Source organism: Hetaerina americana, unplaced genomic scaffold, assembly GCF_022747635.1.
Source record: "Hetaerina americana unplaced genomic scaffold, ioHetAmer1.1.p SCAF_8, whole genome shotgun sequence".
Lineage (NCBI taxonomy): Eukaryota > Metazoa > Arthropoda > Insecta > Odonata > Calopterygidae > Hetaerina > Hetaerina americana.
The window spans coordinates 11,326,253-11,352,274 of record NW_027287427.1 but is presented as its reverse complement, the minus strand read 5'-3'; the positions used below and the strand labels follow the sequence as shown (position 1 = coordinate 11,352,274).

Sequence of the window (26,022 nt, the reverse complement as noted above, 5' to 3'; positions counted from 1 at the left end):
TGACTAGGACAGAGCAGAGTTCCCACAAGCCTCACGTATCATCTTGCTAATCTCCTCAACAGATTGTTTCAGTTTAGCACAAAACTTAATCGAGTAACGTTGCTCGATCGTTGATTCCATTCTTTTTGTTACACGGTCGGCGCGCAGAGGTTTACAAAAACTGGCGTCCTGCCGCTTCCACAGCTTGAAGAGCATTGAGATATGGTTTCGAGGCAAAGCTTATCGTCCCCCCCACGTACTGCAAGTGGTTCGATACCACTCCGACTAATAGAAGTGGCGCGGGAAATTCAATGACATTACTTTGGAAACACCCCCTGTACATTAGGTTGCTTCGGTCCTTTTAATGGCCAACTGAACGCAACATGGTAAATAGGAATACGTAATATGTACAAATGCAAAAGGTTTGTCCGGACTGGAAGCGGTTGTGCCAACGGAAACACTGTGCCCGACTCATAGATACATTGCCGGATGCCTCTTGAATCATTGCATAAGTTTCTTTTGCACTTTTCCCGAGGTTAAAAAACCTGAGGAGGAAGTTTTAACCTGAAGAGTAGCTTGCATACAGAGTCTGTCCCAAATAGCAAGTTAAACGATTTTTCCTGGCGAAGCAGACGACTGGAGTGGGACGATTTGTCGCGGGAAAAATGGTGAGAGGTCTTGGGAAAGCAAGACGACCCGCGTTAGTAGTCTGCGGGCCGTTACAGTCTGCGGATCTCTGCTAGACTGAACCCCTGTTCGAGGGTCGCGTCACGAATTCACGATGCCACTTTCCATTAGGCCATGGCATGCGATAAAATTTTGTGTTTAACTCGGAAAGTCGAGTTCAGAGACCATGGCCATGGTTGAGGATGCTTACAGAGATGGAGAAATATCCCGAGGGATGGCTTTCTGCTTGCACAAATTTTCTGGAAGGGTATCGAGGAGGTTGACGATGAGGAACGCCCTTGACATCCATCAACCACACAATGTGATGAAAACGTGAGACACATGCTCAATTCTGATTGACCCACAGGTGTCAGGGTGTTATCAGAAGTGTGCAATATGCAGAAAACCACAGTGCATTGAATTCTTACAGAAGATTAACCATGAGAAAGGTGGACTAAGGTGGTCTCCAAGGTGCTCTCGGAAGACTGCTCGTGTTCTTGCCATCCTGCCTTGCCTTCATCTTGCCTTCAGCCTGTATGACCACTGTGAAAATGATCCGAATTTTTTAGAATGGGTGGTTAGTGGTGACGAGGCATGGGCCTTTGAATACAGCCCAAGTACAACCCCTTTTGAGTGCCATTTTGGACCCCTGGATTATGTCAAAGAGGCCGTGACGAGGTGCCTGAGCGAGATTCCCGTCGATGCCTTCCAGCGAGCGTGGCAGAAGCGAGGCGCTGACATCGGTGTGTTCATATGCACAAGGGTGGTGCTTTGAAGAGTATCGGTAATTTTTACTTTGATCTGCAATAAAGTTTTCCCTCGATTTATCCTACTTATATTGGGACATTCCTGTTCGTAGCCAGCAGACTCAATTAATGTGGTGGGAGAAGCGTTACGGTTGCCACTCAGTTACGAAATTCGGGAAAAATTCCGTGATCTGATGCTCAAATCGGCAATGTGATATGTGTGTGTGTCGCGAATTGCTTAGGAGAACGACGTTACTTTTAGTTGCAAATCAAATGTTGTTTGACTAGGGCGATCGCTCGTGCAGGAATTTTTTAGCAACTAAAAGTGTAGGTATTCAATTGTTTCCGCCTCAACTTGGGGGAAGTTCATTTCATTAAATGAAGAGCACAATGTATATTTCCACAGTGGAAATATGCATTGTGCTCTTCATTTAATGTATAGGTAGGCTTATTTGATTCTCAAAAAATAATGATTTTCTGATAATAGATCTTCTAAGAAAAGATGAATATTGGTCAGAGGAACCCTGTGTGTTGTTTATGAGTTGTTCACTGGGATACGAGCCACCCAATCCTTGGTTACTGCATGTAACAAAGCCTTCCATTTCGGAATTTCATAATGGCGACCGAGGTGAAACTTATGATCCGTGCTGAAAATAAAAAGCGTATGAATGGATGAACGTCGTCGCCATACCAGGTTTCGTGTTAATAAATTTGGCGGTTTGAATAATCTTTGAACATCATATCGTAGATATTTGTTGCATGCAAATGTGAAACATTCGATTTTCGCATTAGCATTTGTATTCGTCAACCAAAACCACCAAAATGAAAAATAATACAATAAAGAAAATTCAAAATTCAAAATTACTTCCCGTAAAAGGTGAGATCTCATACATTTGAGGGTAAGGAATTTTATTAGATTCGAACCCTTCCGTTATTTACACTAAGATTCCTCTCGAAATAGTTCTTAGAAATATATTTTATTACTCGATCATTGAAAAGTTTCTAGGTTTGGTTATTCGCAAACCTTAGTCATTCGGCATAACAGGTAGCATATAATTCAGAATTAAGTAAAATGCCATGCACTTAATCTTTTAAATGCATAGGAATGTCCATGTTTTTAAGATCGCGGGGGAGAGGAATGTTCAAGTCTATATAGGCTCAAATAAGGGAGGACTCCAGTTATAGATGTTGGAGGCATGCCCAGCATCCCCCTCTGACGATTTGTGTGCTGCATGACCAATTGTGGAGTTTTTGGGGAGCCGTGACCGTAGCCGTAGCATTCGGCACGGCATTTTCGTTAAATAAAAAGTGAGAGCTTGTACACATGTAAAGGTGAAATTTCTCTGTAGCCCGAGAAACTCTGGAGTCATTCGTTCCAAAATTCCCACGCACGACTGGTTGGTTGGCTCATCGGGTGGAGCAGTTGTGTTTGTTATCAGGCCGAATGGTCATGCCTTTGCCTCCGCTCTCAAGGAGGACGGCTGTCCCTCGGAAAGAATTCCCGTGGGCGGATTTTTAATGCTTTCGATTTCCGCTGTGCGTCACATCTTCCAAACACGGTTTTTCAGCACTCAAAATACTCATCCCGAGACCGTTTTGTGTCTTGAAAAAGACCTCGGAATCAATCAATCGATCGGGAGGGTTGTACAAAAAGTAACCTCCGTTTGCGTTTAGCGAGCGAGGTAGTGGGGGGAGCCGAATGTTTGCTGTATTGACGTACACACCCACCAGGGCAGTACTCCTCGATCTGCAGTGTTCGGTAGGCCGTGCTGCTTGCCGTTTGTTTACAGTAGCAAGTCAAAATGAACAATACAATTGGAAATCCCGCCAAATCTAAAATCCGTTTAGTGACAAGGCTTTTACTTGCAATAAACTTCATAGCTGCTGGAATTCGTTGAGAAATTTGTGCTCCTTACTGACCAGATTGGATGAGTGACAAGAGTTGTTCGTCAGCGTTGTCGTTCGTTTGAGAGTGAACACTAATGTCCATGATGATGAAGGAATTGGCCGCCTGTCTACGGTGAACAATGAACTTCACCAGAAATTTGACGAAAAGTTCATGAAAACCTGAGTTTTACGATAACTGAAATATTAAGAAAGTTGTCCGCAGATTTCTACGACTCTGTTGCATGGGAACACGACTGAAAAGTTGGGCTACTGCATGTTTTGCCTCGACGAGGGACTTCTAAGTGCAGTCATCGGTTGGCTGTGATCTCTCAGGCGGCAGAATTTTATGCTGAAGGAAGTTGAAAACTAGTTCAGAGATATGGCGAATGTTTAAATCTGTCTGGCGAATATGTATGAAAACAGTAGAGATGTGTAGTTTTTAGATGAAAATGATATATTTTCTGTATCTATTCCGGTGTATTTTTTATAGCTTAACGGAGGTTACTTTTTGGACAACCCTCGTACATTCTTATCCAACAACTAGGATCGCACGTCTGTGCGTAACGCAGTGACTTTTTTTAGTGTGGGTTGGGGAGTAATCGGGTTTGGTAAAGTGATGTCGAATTTTTTTTCGGAAATGGCTCTTGCCATGCAGGGACGGCGTGCTTAACTACTTTATTGTTTTTTTCAATTGCCTTAGCATTTTTTATCTCGGATTTCCGAACACCTTTTCCTGTGATTCTCGGTTTTTTTATTTTTTTACTCTTTGGAAACAAAAGACGCCAATTTTTCGTGTACCACTGCTGACATCTTCCCTTGGGAAATATATAGATTCTATCAGGATGGGTTTATACATTTTTTTTAAATATTACTTTTGCGTTAATGGCGTGCTTTTTCGTATTGTTTTTTTTGTGCGTGTGTCGTCCACATACGCGCAAACACGAAACTTTTATCAATTTTCGTGAATCGAACACTATTTAGAAACGCCTCGCGGTCAAGGGTTGGGAGTGGCGGAATTGGGATGCCTGTTCGCCAACTTGGGAATTTGGTGTGATTTCCTTCGAAATGTCTTTCTCTTTAATCGAGCTTTATAAAACCTGAATCGTGTTCTTTTGTCAGTATCTTCCCGAAAACCAACGTCGAAACGACGTTTCCATAACCGCTCTTTTGAAGTGTCACAGCTGCCAAGTGTGTCTCCGCGCTCAGATTATGCATTCGGGGCTCGTCTCCGAATGCGGAGAGGTGTACAGAATGATGCAGGGGAGGGGGGTGGGCGTCGCAGGTGTTGGGAGGAGCGCACGAGAGAGGAAAGAGAGGGAGGGATGCGGTGTTCATTCGGCGCAGATGCATCTATCTCATCGCTCTCCGGCCGCTGCAGGCAGGGGGGGGAGAGAAGGGGGTGCGTCCACGAGTGGGTGGGTGGAGAAATAAGTAGGTGGGGGGGGGAACCTTCTTATATAGTGGCTCGCGGCCAAGACCTTGCCTCCGCCTTGTACCTCGCCGAAGTCCTCCCCTCGGCTCCTCCAGCTCGTCTGAAGGCTGTCACCCTCTGCCACACACTCCCCCATCCCCTACCCTGCCCTGCGATGCAATGCTCACCCACCAGTCTCGCCATCTCTATCATCTTTTTTCATTCTTCCTTTCATTAATTGTTTATTTTTCGTCGTCTCGCCTGTGCGTGTCTGTCTCTTATGTACGTATCTCCCCCGACGCCACCTTCTACGAAGACGATCTATCCATCGCGGTCACGTGACCGTCAACAGGTGCACCTTACAGGTTTTCTTATTTTTCGTGGTGCGCGAGGGGTGGTTTGGCTTTGGGGGAGGGATGGCGAAAGGGAGAGGAAGGAAGGTTCGGGCTCCACTGGGCTTTGAGAGGAGAGTGTTGTGTGTGTGTGTGCCAGCGAGTGAAACCTGAATCGGCAACACCGCTGCGCTCTTCTTCTCTTCCCCCCTCTCCTCTCCCCAGGAGGAACCCAATCTCCCCCAGCCTCCCCCCACGGATTGGCCACCCCGCGCGACCGCACGGCATCGGGTGTGAAAGAGCCATCGGCGGCGTCTATCCCGGCGCGCGCGCTTCATACACACACACGCACACACGTGCATACGCACACGTGAGCGCGGGCGCAATTAAATTCTTTTGACAAGGGATCTCCGGCCCTCTCTTTTGAAAGTGGCGCTTAGTGCTTTAACCGCGTGCGAATTGAAAAAAAGTATAAACCTCGGGTAGTTTCCTCTTTTTCGTAAGGGGGATGGGTAAGATGGCGATTTTTGAGGACTCGGCAGCGTAGCATTTTGCTTGGGAAAGTACGAAATCGTGTCTCTTACGAAATGATTGCCTCGGATTTTAAAATAAATAAGTCGCGGGTATTTTTTTATCACATTTCCATGCAGTTCTAAGGGGCTCTCCCTTTTGAGTGTCCCGTTTCGAACCTTTGGTCCGAAAAGTTTTTGCTACATGGCCGGAAATTTCGCGTATTCCAGTGTGCCCCGGAAAATGATGCCTCGATTCGAAAGGCATATTGCTTATAACAGGGTTTCCTTGTCAGTTGTATTGTTATATTTATAAAACTGTTATTGTTATACGTGTTACTGTTAAACTCTGTACAACTTCTTGGGTAAATGAACACCTTTGAGACTGAGAAGTAAATTTCTTGGATACTGCTGTAAGTTTTATTTTATCAGTAACCAACTTGGATAGTCAAGCTAAATGGTGTCCGGCTCAATTGTATTTCGTATCAAGTAGCGGTGGGATGTGAAATTGATGACCATGTTATCCTGAGAGAAACTTAGAAAGCTATCATGGTGTAATAGACCTAAGCATGGATAGGGAAAAATTGAAACCCCAGTCAACCACTCTTCTAATTGAGATTAAAGGAAATGAGACAAATTCTGTTGGTATAAAAATAATTAAGTGAGGGAGTTAAGTAGTATAAATTTTCTGTCATTTGATTGCGTATATTCATGAAGATTTGTTAACATGATACTTCAGTATCTGACTTGATAAAATTGATTGTTTCCGGCGTCACCATAGGGACAGAACGTATGCATAATTGATCAAATTAGCTGGTCAATTTCTCGAATATTCAATTGCTTCGACCGGCATCAACTATGAAGCCATCATCAGATACAATAAAATGATTTTAAAATTAATCCTGTTAGATGACGCGCTCAATCCAGCAGGCCAACCTAATGGGATGAATCAGAGGCATTACAAGACGTGAATAATCACTGACCAGTTTTGCGTAGCAATGACCGCAACGTGTATCCAATGCCAGTGCGTGCGTCTATTCAAGTTTGTCGGTTCGTCCAGAAAACTTGTTTGAACTGTGATGTGGCAGTTAGGATTTCAGGTAATGCCACAAGAACTATCATGGTGGCTAGGTTTTAAGATCATTGGAGAGTACGCCAGCTTACATTTGGCTTTTCCTCAACTATAAATTCGATCTTTTTAAAACGTGAATATTTATTTGAACTTTGGAATTTTGTTTTCATAGATGTGACGATTCCTTAGTTGGCTGCGGCCTATAAAAGTTATAATTTTATGATTGAGAGAGAGAGAGAAACAGAATTCCTTATGTGGCAATCTTGTAAACACAAGAACCAGCTTTTTTTATGCCAGCGATCTGATGCTCGGCAAGGAAAATGTCAGCGGGGAAGAATCCTGCTGTTTTATTAATTTTATGACGACGTTTAAATCCTCCGATAAAATTCCGCTGTAATTTCCACTCGTGGTCTCCAGTCCAGTCTCGGAAAAATAATTCTGAATGGCGACCGCTCGCATCGAGATAAATAACGTAGTCTATTCCAGTTTGTTAGGCGTGTTCTGCGGTTGTCGGAACTACGATTCGAGTTCCAATTAGGCCGAACAATCTGGTAAAAATAAGTCTATGGGACCATCGGAATGATGATCGCTCTTTTGCATGGTATGCAATTGTAATCTTAAATTTGATTAACGTCAGCAGTCACCTGGATTTGGTTCTAAAAAGTCATAATTGCATTTGTCGGGGTTGTTTGAACACAATATTCAATACTATAATGGACTTAATTTCCTTTGCAAGAGCTTGCGGTACTGTATATAATAAATAGCCTGTCATTTAAACGAAAAATTATTACCTTATTGAAATATTTGTATAAAGTTTCCAGGAAAATGAATTTTCTTCTTAATCCCTTTGGCCATCCGAATTGGGTGATTACAGTACTCCATATTTTCTTCCTCTTCGGTGATAATTATGTTCTCTACCGATACCTCTCATTTCTTACATCCTTGGAATTGGTGGCTTTTGGGTGCATCAGGAACAATGATAGTTCCATTATTCTTGATGATACTGGTGCTTGGACTAATGAGACATGAGCACAATGGACGAAACGTGTGGACCAAAACGTCCCTAACGACGACCCAGCAGCTCTCGAAAGCTGACAATACCAGGCATCAACGCTTGGAGCACCTACGATCAAAATTCTTACTACTTTTTTCCTTAGCAAGAAGTACATTTCTAAGAAGTACATTTTATTTCACGTTTCTAAGAAGAAGAAGTACATTTTCTTTCACGTTATGTTCCCGGATCATTTTTTCTTATATTGCTTAGCATAGCTCTCCCCTGTTCCAATTTTCTGCAGACTTCGTTGTATTTATCTGTCCATTCGATTTTCAGCGTCCGCCTTCGTCACTATGCCTTCCTGTTCCTATTGTATCATTTTTCAGGTCTCCGATTCATTAAATTCTGGGACTCCACACCCTAAAGTTCCCCCATTTTGATATGTAAAACCTTAAAAAGAAACATTTGAAAACCCAAAATGAGGTCACCATGATTGGGTAATCCACCTGATGTCGTTTCCGCGGTACCAATGGGTCATTGTATGGTAATTTTTTACACATTTTAGTACCCTGCAAGCCACCACTAGGGTGTGTGGCAGGTGGTGAATACACACCAGACTAATTTTGATCCGAATATAACCCCTACCGCGGTCGGGCAAGGTTATTCTGATCCCTTATCGTTCGCGGAAAAAATGACATCTTTAATCCATTTGTTCTACGCTCAATCTCTCCAATTTTATTGACGTGATATCTCCCACCGTAGTCCTATGGGGGTAGTAATACATTTTCCACATCATTGCTAAAGTGACGTTCTTCCAATTTATGCAAGAAATTTAATCTGTAATTTAACCTTCGCTTTGTGAATAATTCCCAGCCTAGCTCCTCTAATATTTTAGATGCGCTGCTAAGTTTATCATAACAACGTTTTACAAATCTAGCTCCTCTACGCTGCAAGCGATCCAATTCGGCAATCAATCCAATTTCTAAAGGATCCCATATACTAGCAGCATATTCTAAATTAGGCCTAATCAGCCAAAGATAATATTTCTCTTTGACGTTTTCATCACATTTCCCCAATACTATATGGTAGCGCTATTAAATGCAAACTGAGGGAATATTTCGAAGTAGATCCCTCGTGCACGAATCATCATTGAATGGTACCGCTCCTTTCACCTCTGTGCTTTGTAGACTCAAAAATTTTTTCCCGGCTACTTTCTATCCTGCACTTCGTTGTTTTATTTTTTGAATTCTTCTCTGCTCTGGCCTCATTTCTCTGGCCAGTTCTCTCGGGGAATGTTGACAAAAGAATTAGATAATATCCCTGGGTCGTGAACCAAGTCGACCAATGCAAACAGTTGGTGCTGTCATTGTCCAGAAGGTGCAAAATACGTAATGTTTTGTCATTCCTCTAATCGTGTTCGCTTATCATTGACCTGAAAATGTGTAATCGCTAAAATCCAAATTTGAGAGAAACGATTACGGCCGATTCTTTGTGGAAATCCGTTTTTGTAACGCACGAAGAAAGGATCAAAGACTTAGTGTTTCATAATTTTTGGAGCATTCTTGAATTGGGCAGGGGAATGAATTTACTCGTTAAGGATATCCTTACAGCTGAAGACATAACACCAAATGAGAATAATCCTTTGTGCAACCTCAAAAAATTCCAATCCAGCTTTAAACTTAGGATTGCCTTCGACTCAATCGGCGTGAGTCTCATCAAGCGGCCTAATGATTCCCGTTTCCCAATCCCCCCTCCCTTATTGGTTGTGTGTTGCTTGGAATTTGCATTGCTCCCATGAGTAGTGGAATACCACGACGGTTGTAATATCGCATATTTAGGTCGCCTAATTGGACAGAATAAGGCGTCAGTCCCAAGGAACTGCGGGAGATGCCGCAGTAGTAACTTTTGACGGAGTCATCCTCTAATATGCATTACAATGCAACAATTTCAGAATGTAAAAATCATTCGCCTCGACCGGGATTCGAATCCGGATCGGCTAAAGCATTCGGCCGGAAATCGATGGACCCGGGTTCGAATCCCGGTCAAGGCGAATGATTTTTATGCACTCTGAAATTGTTGCATTGTAAGGCATCGGTCATTCGCATGTGGTTTGGATCTTCTTTGACTTTTATTGCATAGATTTTATTTGTCCAATGTATCACAATTTTACACAGTGAATTCATTTGAAATCACCTTTATATAAATGTCCACATTTCATAAGGACCTCGCGGGGTTCTAGTCTTTTATTTTTAAAACTTCTTTCTTATCTCGTGTGATGTTGCAATCGACTTCAGACTCACAATCAGAGATAGTTTTATCCACCTATGCTTTGGATGGTCTGTTTTCAAAAGTTCCCTCAGTCAAAAAATATGTGGCAGTGGAATTTCCATTTTGTCCATTACTTCTCTCATTTGAGCACTTGCTAATGTCTTGATTGAATGTAAATTCAATACATTTAATTAATCCGTCGTAATCTTTTTGCATACAGAATAACACGGGGATGAGGCATAATGCCATAAAAGCAGCGTTTAAAAATGGAACTACGTTTAGTTTTATTTTACATAACTACGACACTACTTCCGTGGCGCTCCGTGGAAATACGACTTCTCTTTCATCTATCCTCCCGTTTTCTTGTTTTTAAGATCGACTGATCCGTATGCCACCGAGCTGAATGTGACCTGCCAATTCATATTTCCCGTAGCCAAGCGAATGATGGCTTCGTTTAATAATTCAACAGGTTCGGAGGCGGAGACGAGTTGCGAAACAATTGATCAAAGATGGGATTGTGCGATGCGAGCCAATCCCATTCGTAGAGGCCTTCACAGCCTCGCACTGGTATCTGAGAATATGCAACAAAATCTATCAAATGACGAATTAGTGAATCGGAGTTGCGCTTGCTAAGGTTTCAATAAATGTATAAATGTATGTAAAACAATGTTAACATAATCGTTTTACCAATTACGAGTGATATGATGGTAAACGGAGGGTATGAATGCGCATAATGTGGAGATCAATTGGTGTTGTTTTACAGCAACGCTCGGACAACCTTGTACATAGAAATTTCCTGTAATTTTGACCTATGATTTTAATGCCCACCCGTTTTAACTCATTCCCTTACCTTTGAGGACGATAAAAAACGGACAGCGATACTTTCCTTATTAAAAGTCTCCGGTGCCGGTCATAAATTATTCTTCTTTTGACAACGCCATTGCGTCTTCTAACTTCCCATTACATTCATCCAATTTTTCGTCGATAATACTTTAATTATTCCGTCTTCTGGAATTCATACTCTCCGGAATTAATTGTAAAGGAGCCTTTACATACCACTTCTTAAGAATCTCATTTCATCAGGTTTTTCAACTTCCGTAGTCTCAATCAGTGAATGGACTTAACCGCATGGCGATCGCACAAGAACAGTTGTTCTATCGTTGAGACAGTGGTAGGTCGTCCTGAAAGCTTGTGCCCTCCTACCTAACTGTTCGAGGGATGCAATCGGTCAGCAGTCATGATCGGTGCTGGGTGGGCAAGATAGAAATGGGCCGCGGAGGATTTTTCCTTGTCGCGGGAAAGCGATCAAACCGTTTCGGAAATGGAAACCCCGTCACGGGTCCAATCAGGTGACAACGCTCCCTGTGTAATGGTTTTTTTTCGGCGCGCCTTTAAAAATTTCGTCCAGAATTCAGGGAAATCTTCAAACACCGCAACGGAAATATCTGTCCATCGAGCCTTTTTTTTCCTTTTCGTTTTTTTTATTGACCCTCCTAGATCTCTCGCAGTCCACCCGAATGAGGAATCCTTTCCAGAATTAGATATGGTAAGGGAGGAGGTTAAAAAAAACGGTGGAAGGAGGAAAAGGAATTGGAGGAAGTGTCTCTTTCTCACACGCTCGCCGGGAACTGGCTCTGTTCACGGGGGTGCGGCGAGACGGGAGGAAAGGGTCCAGAGGGGGGATTGGCTGGGGAGGGCGAGGGGGGGGTTGAATTAGACGTCCCGGCGGTGTCTGGGAGGGAGAGTTGGACGCGAGAGAGAGAGTGAATTGTAATGTCGCTTGCATCCTGTGTGCGTGGAAAAAAAGTCACTGCCAAATGAAGCCAATGGACGGTGTCTGACGGAAGCCAGAAGGGGGAATGGGCTTTTTGCACGCCTTCCTCTCTCTCGCCTCGCATAAGGGTCGTGACCAGGATTGCCACCTCTCTCTCTCTCTCTCTCTTTTGGTCGTTATGTTTATGGGAGGCGACCCACAGCCGAGGTCATTTGCACCATTAGGGTTATAGTGGGGATAGGATTTTCAGGAAGTGAACGAAATGCCAAAGGGTCTCACAATTTAACGTCCCATTCGACGGACAGCGTACTCCACTTTGAGTGCCCTCCGAATCTCACCTACAAAAGAGATTGGGTAAAAAAATCTGCCAACCGAGAATTCTGCCATTCTGGCTCGGGAATCGAACCGAGGCCCTGGGGTGGGAAGTCAGAGTACTAACCACCGTGGCAACCCGATCCCCCCCTTAAACTTACCTCTATCATCATTGCCGATAGCCGCAAGTTATCCTCTCGACTCTCCTAACCGATGACTTCTTCGTGAACATAATCCTTCGTCTTTTTGTTCCGATGTCCTCCCCTGCCGTCGCCGGCTTCAGAAAGAATCATAGGCTTCTTCCCATCCACCCCTCTTTGTCAAGTAGTCGTTCATGTTTAAGGTTATTTATTCCGCTATCATGTGTGTATATACACAGTAATCGACCTGAAGGTCGGTGTGGTAGGTGATGGTAGAGTTCACCCAGTATTAAGCCCAACGACGTGTGAAATTCACACATGAGGGTAGCAGGGGCAGTTCCCTTCCCTGTGCCGTTTATGTTTTCCCAGTAAGTTCTGGTGCCCGAAAAATTACATAGCCTGGGTGGAGCTCTAGGTGCCCAGAGAGGCTTGCCGGGGAATCGAACGCGGGCCCTCCGGTCAGTAGTTCAACGCTCTAACCCTGGACTATCGCGACCCGTGTGTATGCATATATATATATATATATATATATATATATATATATATATATATATATATATATATATATATTATGGGATGTTGGACGGGATGAAGGGAGGAAGAAAGTACTCCGAGATGAAGAGGGACCTGATATAGAGTAGGATGATGGATTTTGTGTTTTGTTAGGAGTAATAAAATATTTGTTTGGTAGTTGTGTCCATCGAAAAACCTACCTTAACCGGTAGATCACCTTAAAAAAATTATATATAATAAGATATATAAGATAAACTAAATAACACAACGATCCGGAGATCCCCGTTGAAGGAAAAATTCCTCTTCGAAGCCGGAAAGAAAAAAATACATGGGTATAGGCCCTACAAAGATTGTAGTGATGGCGGAATATCCGCTTCGGAATATATTCTTCTTATTTTATCGTTTCATTTATTCACTCATTTGATCTTCATTACCTACTCTCCATAATTTATATCCCCTGTTGCTACCGCCATCGTTCGTGTATCGCAATAATGTTTCACGTAGGTACGTCTGACGAAAAGCCTGAGTATTTCTAAAACGCAGTTTATTTGATCCTAGGTGCCTTTGTTAATGTTTAAAGCCTTTTCAGAGTATGTCATCATATTCCACCATCTATATCCTTGAATTTGTTCATCGGTGCTTCGAAACAGTAAACCACGCGTTCATTATTTTTTCTTGCCCAGCCATTTTTTTCGCTTCCTTCTCAAGCTAATTATTTTTTTGTTCTTTTCACCCTCAATTTGTACCTTTTCAATACTTTCTCTACATTTCTTAGCTTTCCTCATTTTTCTCAATGCCTTGAGTGTTGTGTATTTTTTATAGCTTTTAAAAAGTTGTTATGGTAATGGTTACCCTTTATCTCTAAGTGAAAAACCGAGGTTGGATTAATAAGAAAATTCCTCCTAAATCGGTTGTCTTGGAAGTAAATATTGTTGGGGCGTGGTCAAAGATTCCATATTATATTCTTCCGTGTCTAGTTTAGCAGTGCAAGTTAGTGCGTGGCTTACCTATTACGTGCATCATTGCATAAAATGACATTACGAAAAAATAAAGGATTTCTCGTCTACATTTCTCGACCCATTGTGAATTACATTAAATTTCAATGTTTTTGGTGTTTCTGCTGGACATTGGTTGGGTTCGGCGCGATTCATTTGAGTTAAGCTCAGTCCTTTCATGTTCTGGCAGTAGTAATAGAATTGGTCGGTTGATAATGGGCGTGCATTTCCTTGTCACGTTTATGCAAATCGCTTCTAAGGAAAAATGTGCGTCAGAAAAGTCAAAAATTCTCACGATAAATATACTAAAATAGGGAAAATGAACGTGATCGTGTTGGAAAAAAATTCGCTTCATTAATATTAAATTTATTCTGACCCTGCTCAATATATCTCATCGTAGTCAAAACTCAGTGACAGATAAATTATAATTGAATGGTCTCTATTAAATCATTGTCCGCGATCTCTGATAACCTTCCGTTGATTTTCGTCGTATTTCGTCGTATCGTCTGAATTTCATGGGCTTTAGCTCTAAATTGTGGTCTTCGGTGATAATCGCAATATTTCGTTAATATTACAGGAGAAAAATCGCCGAGAAAAAAAGAACTTTAGTAATATTTATAGTTACAGGTATTGTCGATTACCTTATGTTAATTTTTTAAGCATGCGGAAAACAGTCGCGGCTTTAAAACAGCACGGAGATGTAGTGACCCTGTCCTCGAGTGCGAAGACGTTTGAAATTTAGGACTTACTCCTCCAAAGAAGCGAAGTGCACAGAGATTCGGGTTGAAGACCTAAGAAATGAAGTCCTGTAGAAATTGCGTATTCAGTCTTCGCTACGCATTTTGCACGCTGAGAGAATGAATTTGTCCGTGGAAGAAACACCGAAATATGAATTAAGTTTTCCTCAATTTCGGACCGATCTTGGGCTGCTTGCGACCTTTCTGGTGAAATTGCGAGTCGCTTGACTTTTCCAAGCACACAAATGGTTGGGAATGGGTTCACCTAGATTGAAACGGTTTTGATCTTGCGATCTAAGGAACCAAATAAAAACTGAACTCGCCGACTCTAATCCTGCCTCAGACTCCCTTTTTTCGTAGTGGAGCAATTTTTTCTATTCCATCCGGGATCATACAATGGGATTTGCGTGCATCGAGATTAATCATTTTACAAATCGATTGAACATTGCTTATGTTAGAAATTTTTATCTTTTTTAATGAAACCTTAGTTTGTCATGTGATTCATGTGAATTTGGTCATGAAACCATTTTATTAATGACAAAATTGTGATTTTATTTCTCATCGGAAAACATTTCGGGGTTCAAATAATTTGGTGCTTAGAAATATTTCTTTTATTTATCGGTCATTGGGGGGGCGATAGATAAATGTTATTTAAGGATCAGAAGTCCCAGTCGGAAGCGTTCATCGAGAAACAACATCCCTAGAAAGTTAGGAAAAAAAGATGATGCGTTGCGTAAAAACGTTTAAGTTAGACGATTATGCGGATATGGTGTCGTCAGACATGCCACTCCTGTTTGGCCATAACCGTCCCTTGGGTCGAAGATGCTCATTAAATTGAACGCCGCGAAAACCTTCTGCAGAAACTGTTCCGCTTATAGTACCTTTCCGTCAGTTAACGCGTGTTTTGTCCACACAAAACGGCATTTAGTTTGCATCTCGTGATTCCTTGTCAATTGTTGACTCAAGTAATTAGATTAAAGTTTTTCGGCTAATGTGCGGGTAGATAAGATGTCTCGGGTCCATTCTGTAAATTGCCGGAAAGTGACTCCGATAATTTTCCGAGTTAAACAGTGAGGACATTTAAAAACATGGGTCTCTCGCCGAGGCCATTAGTCCCACCGCTCTGAGAGTCATTAAAAAACCCGGGGGCTGGTTGGCGTAGGGTGGATAGGTGGGGGGAGATCATGCCTCTTGAAAAAAAATAAAATAAATTGTCTGCAGGGCACACCCCACTCTGGAATTTCAAGCGCGCGTCACCGTGATTCGCAGCGAAACGTTAGCACCAGAATCGACCAGCAAAACTAAAGTGTTGTGCATGTAGTGACTACATTGCCAAGGGATATATGGAGTGGTTCGTGCGGCTTGAAGGATACCCCGGCCGAAGTTATCCATTTATTAATTTAATTAACTCCTTTCCACGGTTGGGAAATCTTTTTTAAGTGTCATTCCAGCTTCTTCTTTTAATCCACTTGAGGAGCACGTCATTGACATTAGTGGAATTTCTAAATTTAATATTCATGGCCTCTCCTCACTTCCTCTGAACGAGTCGATAGTTTATTCTTGGTTAATGCACGAATCTATTTTAACTCTATACAATCGCAAATGACATTATTTTATCCAGGCTCAGTTTATTTTTCATTCCGCAAAATTACGTTAAAATTGAGTACTAATGACGTATCCTCTCGCCCGATTTTCCCTCCAGTGTTGCCAATGAACCGTGGAGCGGAGGACCCGCCTCGGTTAATTCAGTTATGATGCTTGATGATTGCTCAAATATTTTAAATTTGGTTTTCGACAAAATCTCTGTAAAATTAGCTGGTTTTCTGGCGATACTCGGTGAAAGCGGTCCATAATGAAACAGAAAAAAATGAGTGATCCGTTTCAAAGCTCTATATTAAAGTCAGCCTTTCAGTTTTTGGTGTGGAATACACAAGTTATGCGCGTATCCAGTGCCCAATGGGGCTATTTTGGGCCTAGCAGTCATGGAATGTAAGTTATTATTTCGGAAGAAAAAAATATTTCAAGTGCAGAATTTAGATTCTATAAAATATTAGGAGTTTTATAATGGCCTGTCATGAATAAATATCGTATTATGAAATGCTGGCAAATTATTTTTACAATGCCCAATTATTTACCATACGTTTTGTCCTAATTATTCTGTTTTGTTCATAATTTCTTTCTTTCTCAAAAGCACACTTATCCAGAATCAAAGATCATGTCAATGATAAATGCTCTTGCATGGGTGGTGAACTGTCTTGTATTCTTTTCCAAATATTACGAGCGTTGATAGTTATTTCAATAGGATATTTGCACCATTGATAGTAGAATGCTAAATTCAATATTGATGGGCTCTCCTCATTTCTTCTGAACGAGTCGATAGTTTATTTTGGGATAATTCCCTTAGCTATTTTAACCATGCACACTCGCAAATGGCTTAAAATATACAGTGAAAGTAACTATAAAAGAGCAATACTAAATAAATCCTCTTTTAAATTTAATGCTTCAAAACAGAAGAAGTAAGCAAAACACATATCATGAATTATTATTTATTGTTAAATAATCTACCGGTTAAGGCAGGTTTTGGATGGACACAACTACCAAATAAACATTTTATCACGCCTAACAAAACACTCCCGCCAGCCAAAGTACTCCCACCAGCACAGCTCTAGGGGTCATCGGAATGCACAAGCCCTTCCACCACCCTTTGTATTCCATGGGAGAGATGTCATGAAAAAGCAAATATTTTGATTTTTGTACAAATAGATCAATACTCTCATTCATTAGTCATAAAAACCATTGTTAAACTTGTGCATTATTTTCATGGTGGCAATAGTAAAAAAAAATGTTGATGAAACAAATTTGAATCTCTCATTATTTTACCTCAAAGACCAATTTTATCTTTGAAGCACTCAGTAATAATCCAAATCCTGAGAGTTTGTCATAGTTTTTAGAAAATAAGTGACAAATATCCTGCCAGTGGCCACGAGGTAGATAATCTCGACCAATAAAGAAGAAGAATGACAAGATAATTTTGAAAATAGATTAAAGAGAAGAAATCATGTCATTGGATCTCATGTGTAATAGTTACATACTTTTGTGTTAGTCTTAAAAACAACTGATGGATGAAAGTGTCGATCTATTCATAGGAAAATCAAAAGATTTGCTTATTCATCAAAAATGTTTTCCTTATGTCTTCTGTTTTAAGGCATTATTTTTTCCTGAAAAAGGATTTCTACAATATTGCCCTTAAATGGGTACTTTCACTGTATATTATTGAGACTCGTTTTATATTTTGTGTGATCTATGAATGAATCCACTTATTATTTCTTGAAGGTTATTATATTTGCATAAACATTTGCCTATTTAACTAAAGTGTTGTGGGGATTGAAAATTTCAACCGAAACCAAGTTCTTCTCTTTTCATGGCTAGCTTGCCCGTGTTCCATTATTGTCACTTCCTCCCTCTCTATCAGAATGACCAAATCTAAAATAAATTGGGTAGTAGTTGGCCTTTTATGGCGTTTCTGTGGGATACCACATAATGTATAATGAATGCAATACAGTGCAAATGGTTGTGGAGAAATTCATTGTCTTTATCCACCAATGTACAAGATGAACCAATAGCAGTCGAACAAGCAAGTGAACTCATGCATACTCTTACCATTCTAATTTAATTAGCAAAACATCTCTGATCCCCAAGAAAAAATTCCTCAAAGACAGACGGATGTTAAATGATATCCTGCTCAAATTTTGAAAAACATCTTGGAAAGTTATCATAATCAAGATTTTTTTAAAAATCCCATGAATTAAATTTGCATTTCTGCATATTAGTGATATCACTGGAACCTGTTTTAAAGCAATGTTTTCTTTTCTTCTCTCCAGCTAGAAGAAGGGGAGTGACTCAAGTGAGAGGAAGAAGACCCATATCACAATGGGTCGAAGCGGGTACACCTGTGTGAGGCACACATTCTGTTCCATCAATGTCCTTCTGTGGGTAAGTGGCTACTTAGGCGTGAAATTGAAACCTGAATTAAAAGTCTTTTGACTGATCAAACATGTGATGAAAATTAAAAAAAAAAACTTGTTTGAAGTCTGTAAACATTTAGTTTTATTTGCTCGTGTAGGTATATAAGTAGTATTGCCTAAATTTGCAAAAGAAATTTTTTCTGCATTTGACTGCCGATTTAGAAAATATTTCTATCAATCTTTGATTAATGCCATTATATCACTACAAAGTCATACAAATTCTTCATCCATTATTTTTAAATGGACATTACTGTATATTCAATGAATGAATTCATTTTGTCTCTTTGATCAATTTTCATTATTCAAAAAAAGGTTAACTGAAGGAAATCATGCTTGGTAGGAATATTATTATTGTCGCTTTGGAACCAAAAAAAATTATATTTTAGGTGATGATTTATTTCTTATTTGCCTTGTTTAAGAATGTTATGTTCAATTTGACGAAGTGAATAATAATTACCAATACAAAAGAATGTATTGTAAACTGAGGTATCCTTAGGCAATGGTACAATTTAAAAATGACTTGAATGCTTTGTATAATGTATTTGTCAAAACAGAAATTTTATCTCCCATTCAAAATTAATATGTTGCAAAAAGAATTATTATGTCCCTTGTCATTTATTACCCTAAGTACTACTGGTTTGATATACATCTTTTAATTTATTTAAGTCGAATACCTAAGCTGTCTCTCACAATGGTGGGCGTAATTTGGTCATTTCTTGGAAACTAAAATGCACTGTGGTTTGAAAGTATTTTTGTTGAGTGATATCCCTCCATATCCGGATTTCTGCCATTGAAGATCACAGAACATGCGAATGTTTATCGTCAATTACTTGCAGTTGATGGGATGTGGCGTCTTGGGCGTGGGTGTGTGGCTGCACCTGGCTCATGGTGGATATGCTTCGTTAGCTCCGCAGTTTGCAGTGGCGAGTGCAGATGCAATTCTCATAACAGCAGGGGTTGTAGCGTTTGTTGTGGCATTTTTTGGATGCTGTGGGGCATGGTTCAAGAGTCGCTGCATGCTGATTACCGTGAGTTACAAAATCTTTTCCTCAACTTTATGAGAACTTTCAATGATACACTTTCACGGCGAGACATTTTGACGACTCCCTGCAAGGTCATTTGAATTATGTGAGTTAGTCACATTTGCCTTCATGTGCAGAGTGAGTTCTGAGTTCTTCTTCATGGATGGTTGATACTTTTTTTGTGTAATTTGTAAAGCTTAAGAATTATAATAGCTCGCATGCTGACTGGTGACTTGAAGGAGATTCAGGTGAACTAATTTGACTTATATCAAAGAAAAAAAGGGCATGCCCATCGAAAAAGATATCTAATAATACTTAATCCTTCACTGAATCTAAGAGTGAATCACATTGATTTGGGTTACGTCATATGATGTCTATAATTATGAAATAATCTCCATGATACAGAACATCCACCGTCCCAAATTTACATCCAAAATATCATTGTAAACTATTTATACCACTGAATATATACATCATAATGTGCATTTTTGGATAACTACTCTACATGTGGTAGTACAGTGAATTGTTAAATTTGCAAGATATCATGAGAAATATTTTAGTGTATTATGAATTAATTATTAAACTCGAGTGGCACAGGAGCTGTTTTAATTAATATGCAGTAAGTTATAATTATATACTTCATGGGGTGGAAAGTAGAATACAAAGTCTAATCAAATAAATCTTTATGACAGTGATTTTAAAAACCATATAAACTCTGGTTTAGTTGTAGCTTAGATTCCATGGTTATATCAATTGATATCCCTAATTTCTTTTTCAGCTTTTTCTGACATTTCATTTTTTTATTAGATTTCCATTGACTTCAAATTTCTCTCAATACTGCTTATTTTTCCTTAGTTTTCTGCATCCTTTTGCTAACCAAAGTTCTTAATTGTTTCTTAATTTAATGTAAATGACCTCAGAAGGAGGAGGATATATTTTTCTTTTGACGTTTTTTAATGTTATGGCCAGTGACTCTTTGAAAATATAAATTTTTATATTCGAATTGGTAGTGTTAATTTTCTTTTTTCATTTTATAAAAACAAATTAATTATTGTTTTAACTCACCTATTCATAGAGCACCTATGCTTAAATGGTAAATATCTGTACAGGTGATAAGAGTTAAAGTGGAATTGAGTTTTGAAAAGTCACCAAAAACTTAAATATAGTATATCTGTTTATTGAAAATATGTGATAATTACTTTACCTACAAAAACGGGATTATTTTGTTGGAATCATTAATATTGAATATTTTATCAGCCGTGCTCTTTTCGAGTATGTATCTTTTTATATACCAATGTTTCCCCTTATTTTTGAAGAAAATTATCATTCAAAATTAACTTTTTAAGTAAAATATAAATGTATGCCTTAACAAACTCTGTGGTTATAGACAATATATAAAGCATAGTAAAAGTTGTATGCTAAATGAAGAACTCTAAAATGAGATTATTACACATCAATACTGAGAACTGAATCTAATTGTAAGTATTCAACGCACTATGCATAATACAGCCATCACACAACAGACAACACACTATGCATTATGTAATTCAATTAACAAGAACTATCTCCTTCATTGGTGTTTTATTAGTGATTTAATCCACAATTCATCAGAATAAACCATTTCCACTACCATCCAAAGTATCTTTCTAAGTGATTTTTTTTATTTTTCCAGTATTTCAGCTTGGTGGTATTCATGTTTTTAGTTGAGTTCCTCCTTGCGACTGTAGCTTTTGTATTCCGCGAAAGTCTTGGAAGAACGTTGAGGGAAGAATTGAAGTATGGCATTGAACACCATTACAATGATTCACAGTCTGCTCCCAATGGTCTCCACCACATTTGGAACCACATACACAATGAGGTATGTTCACAGTTTGCACTGGGTGCATGTGCAATGGCGCAGTTACCACAACTCATGCCCATCATTATTCACATTTGAAGACAATGTGGACTATTGTGGCATTGCTAAATAGTTTGACCTAAACTTCATGTCCCCCACTCTGAAATCTTATAGTGAAAAGGTGGAGAGATAAGTGAGAAATTTACTACGAAATAGTGAGTGGAAGGCATCACCTAACTTTGTGGGATCTATGGTTGCAGTTGAAAAGACGTGGAAATTTCTGAGTCAGTGATCACTATAATTTGCCAAATTCATTATTTATTTTTAATATTTATTCGGGAGTCCATGCTCAGGATTAATTTTCATGTTTCCCAAGTTATAAAAAAATGTACACATGCTTGAGCATATCAAATTTAAAATTTCTCTTCTTGGTTTCTCATGGAAAGTTAAAAATTTGCGCAGACATTATTTTCTTGTTGTAAAAATGAATGTTTGCAATTTTATATTTACAATTTTATGTTTAAATTTCAGTTTCACTGTTGTGGGGTCAATACCTATGAAGACTGGTATGATATTAATGCTTGGAGTGGTGAAAAATTTGTTCCAAATTCTTGCTGTCTTGAAGTGTATAGGAACATAACTGGTAAGCTTAGTTCATATATTTTTCTTGCTTGAGAACCACGTTTTTGTACTTGCTGTGTACCATAATTCATTTATTTATTTTGCATTAGTCCAAAAACAGCACTTTGACTTTAACATCAGACTTTGAACATTGATATAACAATTTGACAGTTACATATGCCCAAGCCCTAGGTGGAGGAAAAACCACCTTGGTGGGAATCGAACCTGTGACCTCTGGGTTGGCAGATGAGAATGTTACCCTGCCACCAGCAGGGCGGGCATTATTCTTTTCTTCAAGTTATCACTAGCTCCAAACAAGAATCAAGCTTGTGCTCCTCATGTTTAAGTTTGTGGAATGATACACTTAACACAAATTTTTCGCTAGCCCTTTATGTTTACTTGAGTTCAAAATCATCAACTCCCTCCTCTGTTTTGATGGTTTCTTTCCCAAATGCATTTCATTTTCATAACAACCTGATTAATTTTCCCATTTTTTTCTGAAATACTTTGAAAGTAACTAAAATACCCCAACAGCTCTAATATATGCCATCCTGCTTTGACCTTGGATCATGATAGTTAAGTAGATTGTTCATTTAGCTACCGACCTGAAGGGTGTGTGTTCAAACCTCAACTGATGGCTTTAAATATCCTTATCTACATTTCAAGCAGGGTAATTTTCTGTTTAATTAGCTTTGTGTGTGAAACTGATTAGTGGCATAGTGAAAGACCATTCACCTTTAATGAGTGAATCTCAGATTTCTGTTTAGTTTTAGTTTGGGGTAAGATCTACCTTCAACTATCAAGACTTAGATGAATCCATGCTGGTTTCCGGGAATTACCGTCGCGTAGGTTAGTCGGTTGACAACTGTTTCGCCCCCAGTCCTGGAGGCGTCTTCAGGTCGAAGTTCAGGTACTTCGACCTGAAGACGCCTCCAGGACTGGGGGCGAAACAGTTGTCAACCGACTAACCTACGCGACGGTAATTCCCGGAAACCAGCATGGATTCATCAGATAGACGGCGCGGAAGCCTAAGGATTAATATCAAGACTTAGATTTAGGTTGATTACTGGGATGATGATAACTTTGATGTTTAACTTGGTCCACCATTTTCATTAGAATCTTTACCTTTTCTGTTGATCGATTCTCATTCCATGCCTCTTATACTGGTTCTGTAATGCCCTCATTGGGGATTAAAATCCCTTGGATAAAGCTTGTTCATCTGAATTCCAAATTGACTTAATCAGTTTGTTGCTTGTTATCAGTAATGCTTCCAGCTCTCTAACTGTTTCCTTTGTACATACTTACATCCATTGTACATATGTACATACATTCATTAAAAAGTATGTAAAACAGACTATCCTTGCCTATTATTACCATCCCAATTCCCCATATGCTCCCTGCCCCGATGCAGTCTGAGGCATACAGATGTTGGATAAACCAATGTACAGTTTTGGATGAGTGGTTAAAATGAACTCCTATTTTCTCCAATGAACTCCTATTTTCAACTTACTGTGTGTGCCTTCGTTGTGCACAATTTACTCTTTGAAGGCCTTAAAAAATCCATTAACCAAATAAATATATCATGGTTGCATTTTGTATTCCTGTCTATTAGTGATTCTTTCTCTTTACTGCTGTGACATCATGTATATCTACCCATCTTCACGTTAGCAGTCATTTGCCCTTGTCAATTACTTTTGTTAATGATTACCTGTTCTGTTAGGGAAATGAAACTTGTTGTTCTTGACGGCTTACAAGCTACTGCTTTTCTGCTTTATGCCCATGAATCATGATTTGTATGAATTGCTACAAAAAGATTTTTTACTCTCTTTATGGGTTCCCAGGTGAAAAAAGAAATATGTATTTATGCATGTATGTATGTATATACCAGCCTTCTTATGCTATGCTCACATTGACTTATTTTCAGACTGTGGGCAGTCAGGTAACCCAGATGAATGGTATTCCAAAGGCTGTGCAGAGCAGGTGCAAATGTGGTTTGTTCAGCGTCTCCATGTTGTGGGCACTGTGGGATTAGTGGTGGCTTTCATACAGGTAAGTAAGATTTAGTGAAAAAATTTGCATCATTAGTATGCTCACAAGAATCACATATGCCAATGTAATAGCTAAAATAGTACACAATGAATAACCCTATACTAAAACAGAAAATTTCCAAAAATATTTTATCCAGTTTACTCACGGCCATGAATTATAAGGCATCTAGTAAAATTCTTATGAAACAATGTACACCCACAGACTACATAATAATGCATAATACATAATCATCAACTTTGGGAGGCCTCTACATGCATATAAAGTCTGTAAGATACTTCATTTTTAACATCTATAGCTTCATCTTTACTCCTATGTTCACTCATATTGTGGTCATCTATAGTTTCAGTTAGCTAGTTGATCAGCATCACGACCAACAGAAACTACAATAATCTCCGCTGACTTATTATCGTCATCACGGAAAAGAACTTTGAGATCAGTCTCTAAACTTACAGTATTTTTAATGTTGTTAAAATGTCGCTTAAAGGACAATATACTACTTGTAATAACTGAGATTTTTCTCATTACACTTTCTGATGTGTGTTAATGTACACACATTGGTGTGCAATTTCCCTTCCTTTCTTTAAATGCCCTAATAAGGTGCCTCAATGTTCTTTTACATTACATTTTTGGCATTATTTGTGAATAATTAAAAATGTCCACCATGAGGCAGTGCTCTCACTAGCTATAAATGTTCACATCATTGATGGGTCACATTCCATGCTTTTTCAGCAGATTAATTAATGTACACTGAATTTTTTAGCTCAAAAAAATCCTCCTACCCTTCAACTTGGAAAAAACATAACCGCATAGACTGAAAGCATGCTCACACATTTTTCAGTTTCCAGCAAACAGAAAAATCTGCCGTTAAATACCTATTTGGCCGTACTATAAACTGTTGTTAGTGTAAATATTTCCATTTAGATTGGTTTTGTTGAATAGGTTTGAATGTTTCCATTGAGTTGCCAAAGGGATTAGAAGGATTGATATACGAATGTCTTGTGATGTTTTGTTTAATGTTTTCTTATGGGTACAAAAAGGCATCAGAAGTCCATGACTAAGAAATAAAAATCACTAATAAAAGGGAAGTGTATGAAAAATCTTGTATTTTTCTTATTGTAATGTATTTGATATGCTACAATGTGAGAGTTGGTGAATCTACAACAGTTTTAAATTGAAATATTTGATTTTGTGTAATAAGAGGCATTATTTTGGTCATAATTAAGAATCACTGTACATTTCATTTTGATTAAAAATGTGGCATCTTATTATATTTTCAGCTTTTTGGATTGATATCATCAATGCTGCTATTCTGCACCGCTCGCCACCACAGAAGGTCAAATCCTACATATAAGTCATATGATCACACCCACTAAAAGTGCACAAATCCTATAATATGAACATTGAGGAAGTGGCAATCAATTTTAGTGGAAATCATTGCAGCACCATCGTCAGTGCCATGTGTAAGAGATGAAACTTACACAATCATAACTGCGTTGCCTAGAAATCTGTTGATCATCACATTTGAAGGTTTCCATTTTTTTTATTTAAAAATTAAAAAATGTTGTTGATTTTATCCCTGTAGAATATATGAAAACAATGTAAATTTTTAAATTATACATCTTATATGACAGCATCTTGTTGTGGTGCACGCATATTTAATAATTTTAATGTGTACATATTTGTATATAATTAAATTTAATAAATTTTATTGTAATGAACTCTGTCCATACACTGCCTCATTCAGTTCTGATCACATTTCCAGTTTTTTTAATGTTGTCAGTTACTGTTGTAATCCAGTTTATTTTGCTGGTTTAATTGTGTTATGCTTTTATTGTTTGAAAGATTATTAACTTCTAAAGTATTTTATTATTAGTCTTTGACTCACAATGTTATTTTTTAGTATCTGCATCAAACTGATGATCTGAAATGTTACTAATTAAGTATATATGTATATTAATTTGCTAGGAATAAAGAATATGTTTATACTAAAATCTAAGCATTTAATTTATAGGCATAGGAAACATTTTCTCATTGTGATTGAGAAATAAATGCTAATTTTTATGTTAAATCCACTTGTAAATGTTTAAACAAACATATAAAACCTACAAAAATATCAAGTTTAATTTTGAATTC

At 39.0% G+C, this 26,022-nt stretch overlaps 1 protein-coding gene across 2 annotated transcripts in view; it reads left to right on the top strand.

The window, feature by feature from the left end:
- Tsp5D (Tetraspanin 5D) overlaps positions 1 to 25,847 on the top strand; it is a 139,729-nt gene extending 113,882 nt beyond the window's left edge. For both annotated transcript variants that reach the window (XM_071596525.1, XM_071596526.1), the window contains exons 2-7: positions 18,217 to 18,328; positions 19,197 to 19,388; positions 21,055 to 21,240; positions 21,751 to 21,862; positions 23,765 to 23,889; positions 25,167 to 25,847. In XM_071596525.1, coding sequence (XP_071452626.1) covers positions 18,266 to 18,328; positions 19,197 to 19,388; positions 21,055 to 21,240; positions 21,751 to 21,862; positions 23,765 to 23,889; positions 25,167 to 25,262 — 774 coding nt within the window. In that variant the 5' untranslated portion in view covers positions 18,217 to 18,265 and the 3' untranslated portion in view covers positions 25,263 to 25,847. The remainder of the gene's footprint in view (positions 1 to 18,216; positions 18,329 to 19,196; positions 19,389 to 21,054; positions 21,241 to 21,750; positions 21,863 to 23,764; positions 23,890 to 25,166) is intronic.
- The last annotated feature ends 175 nt before the right edge of the window (positions 25,848 to 26,022 follow it).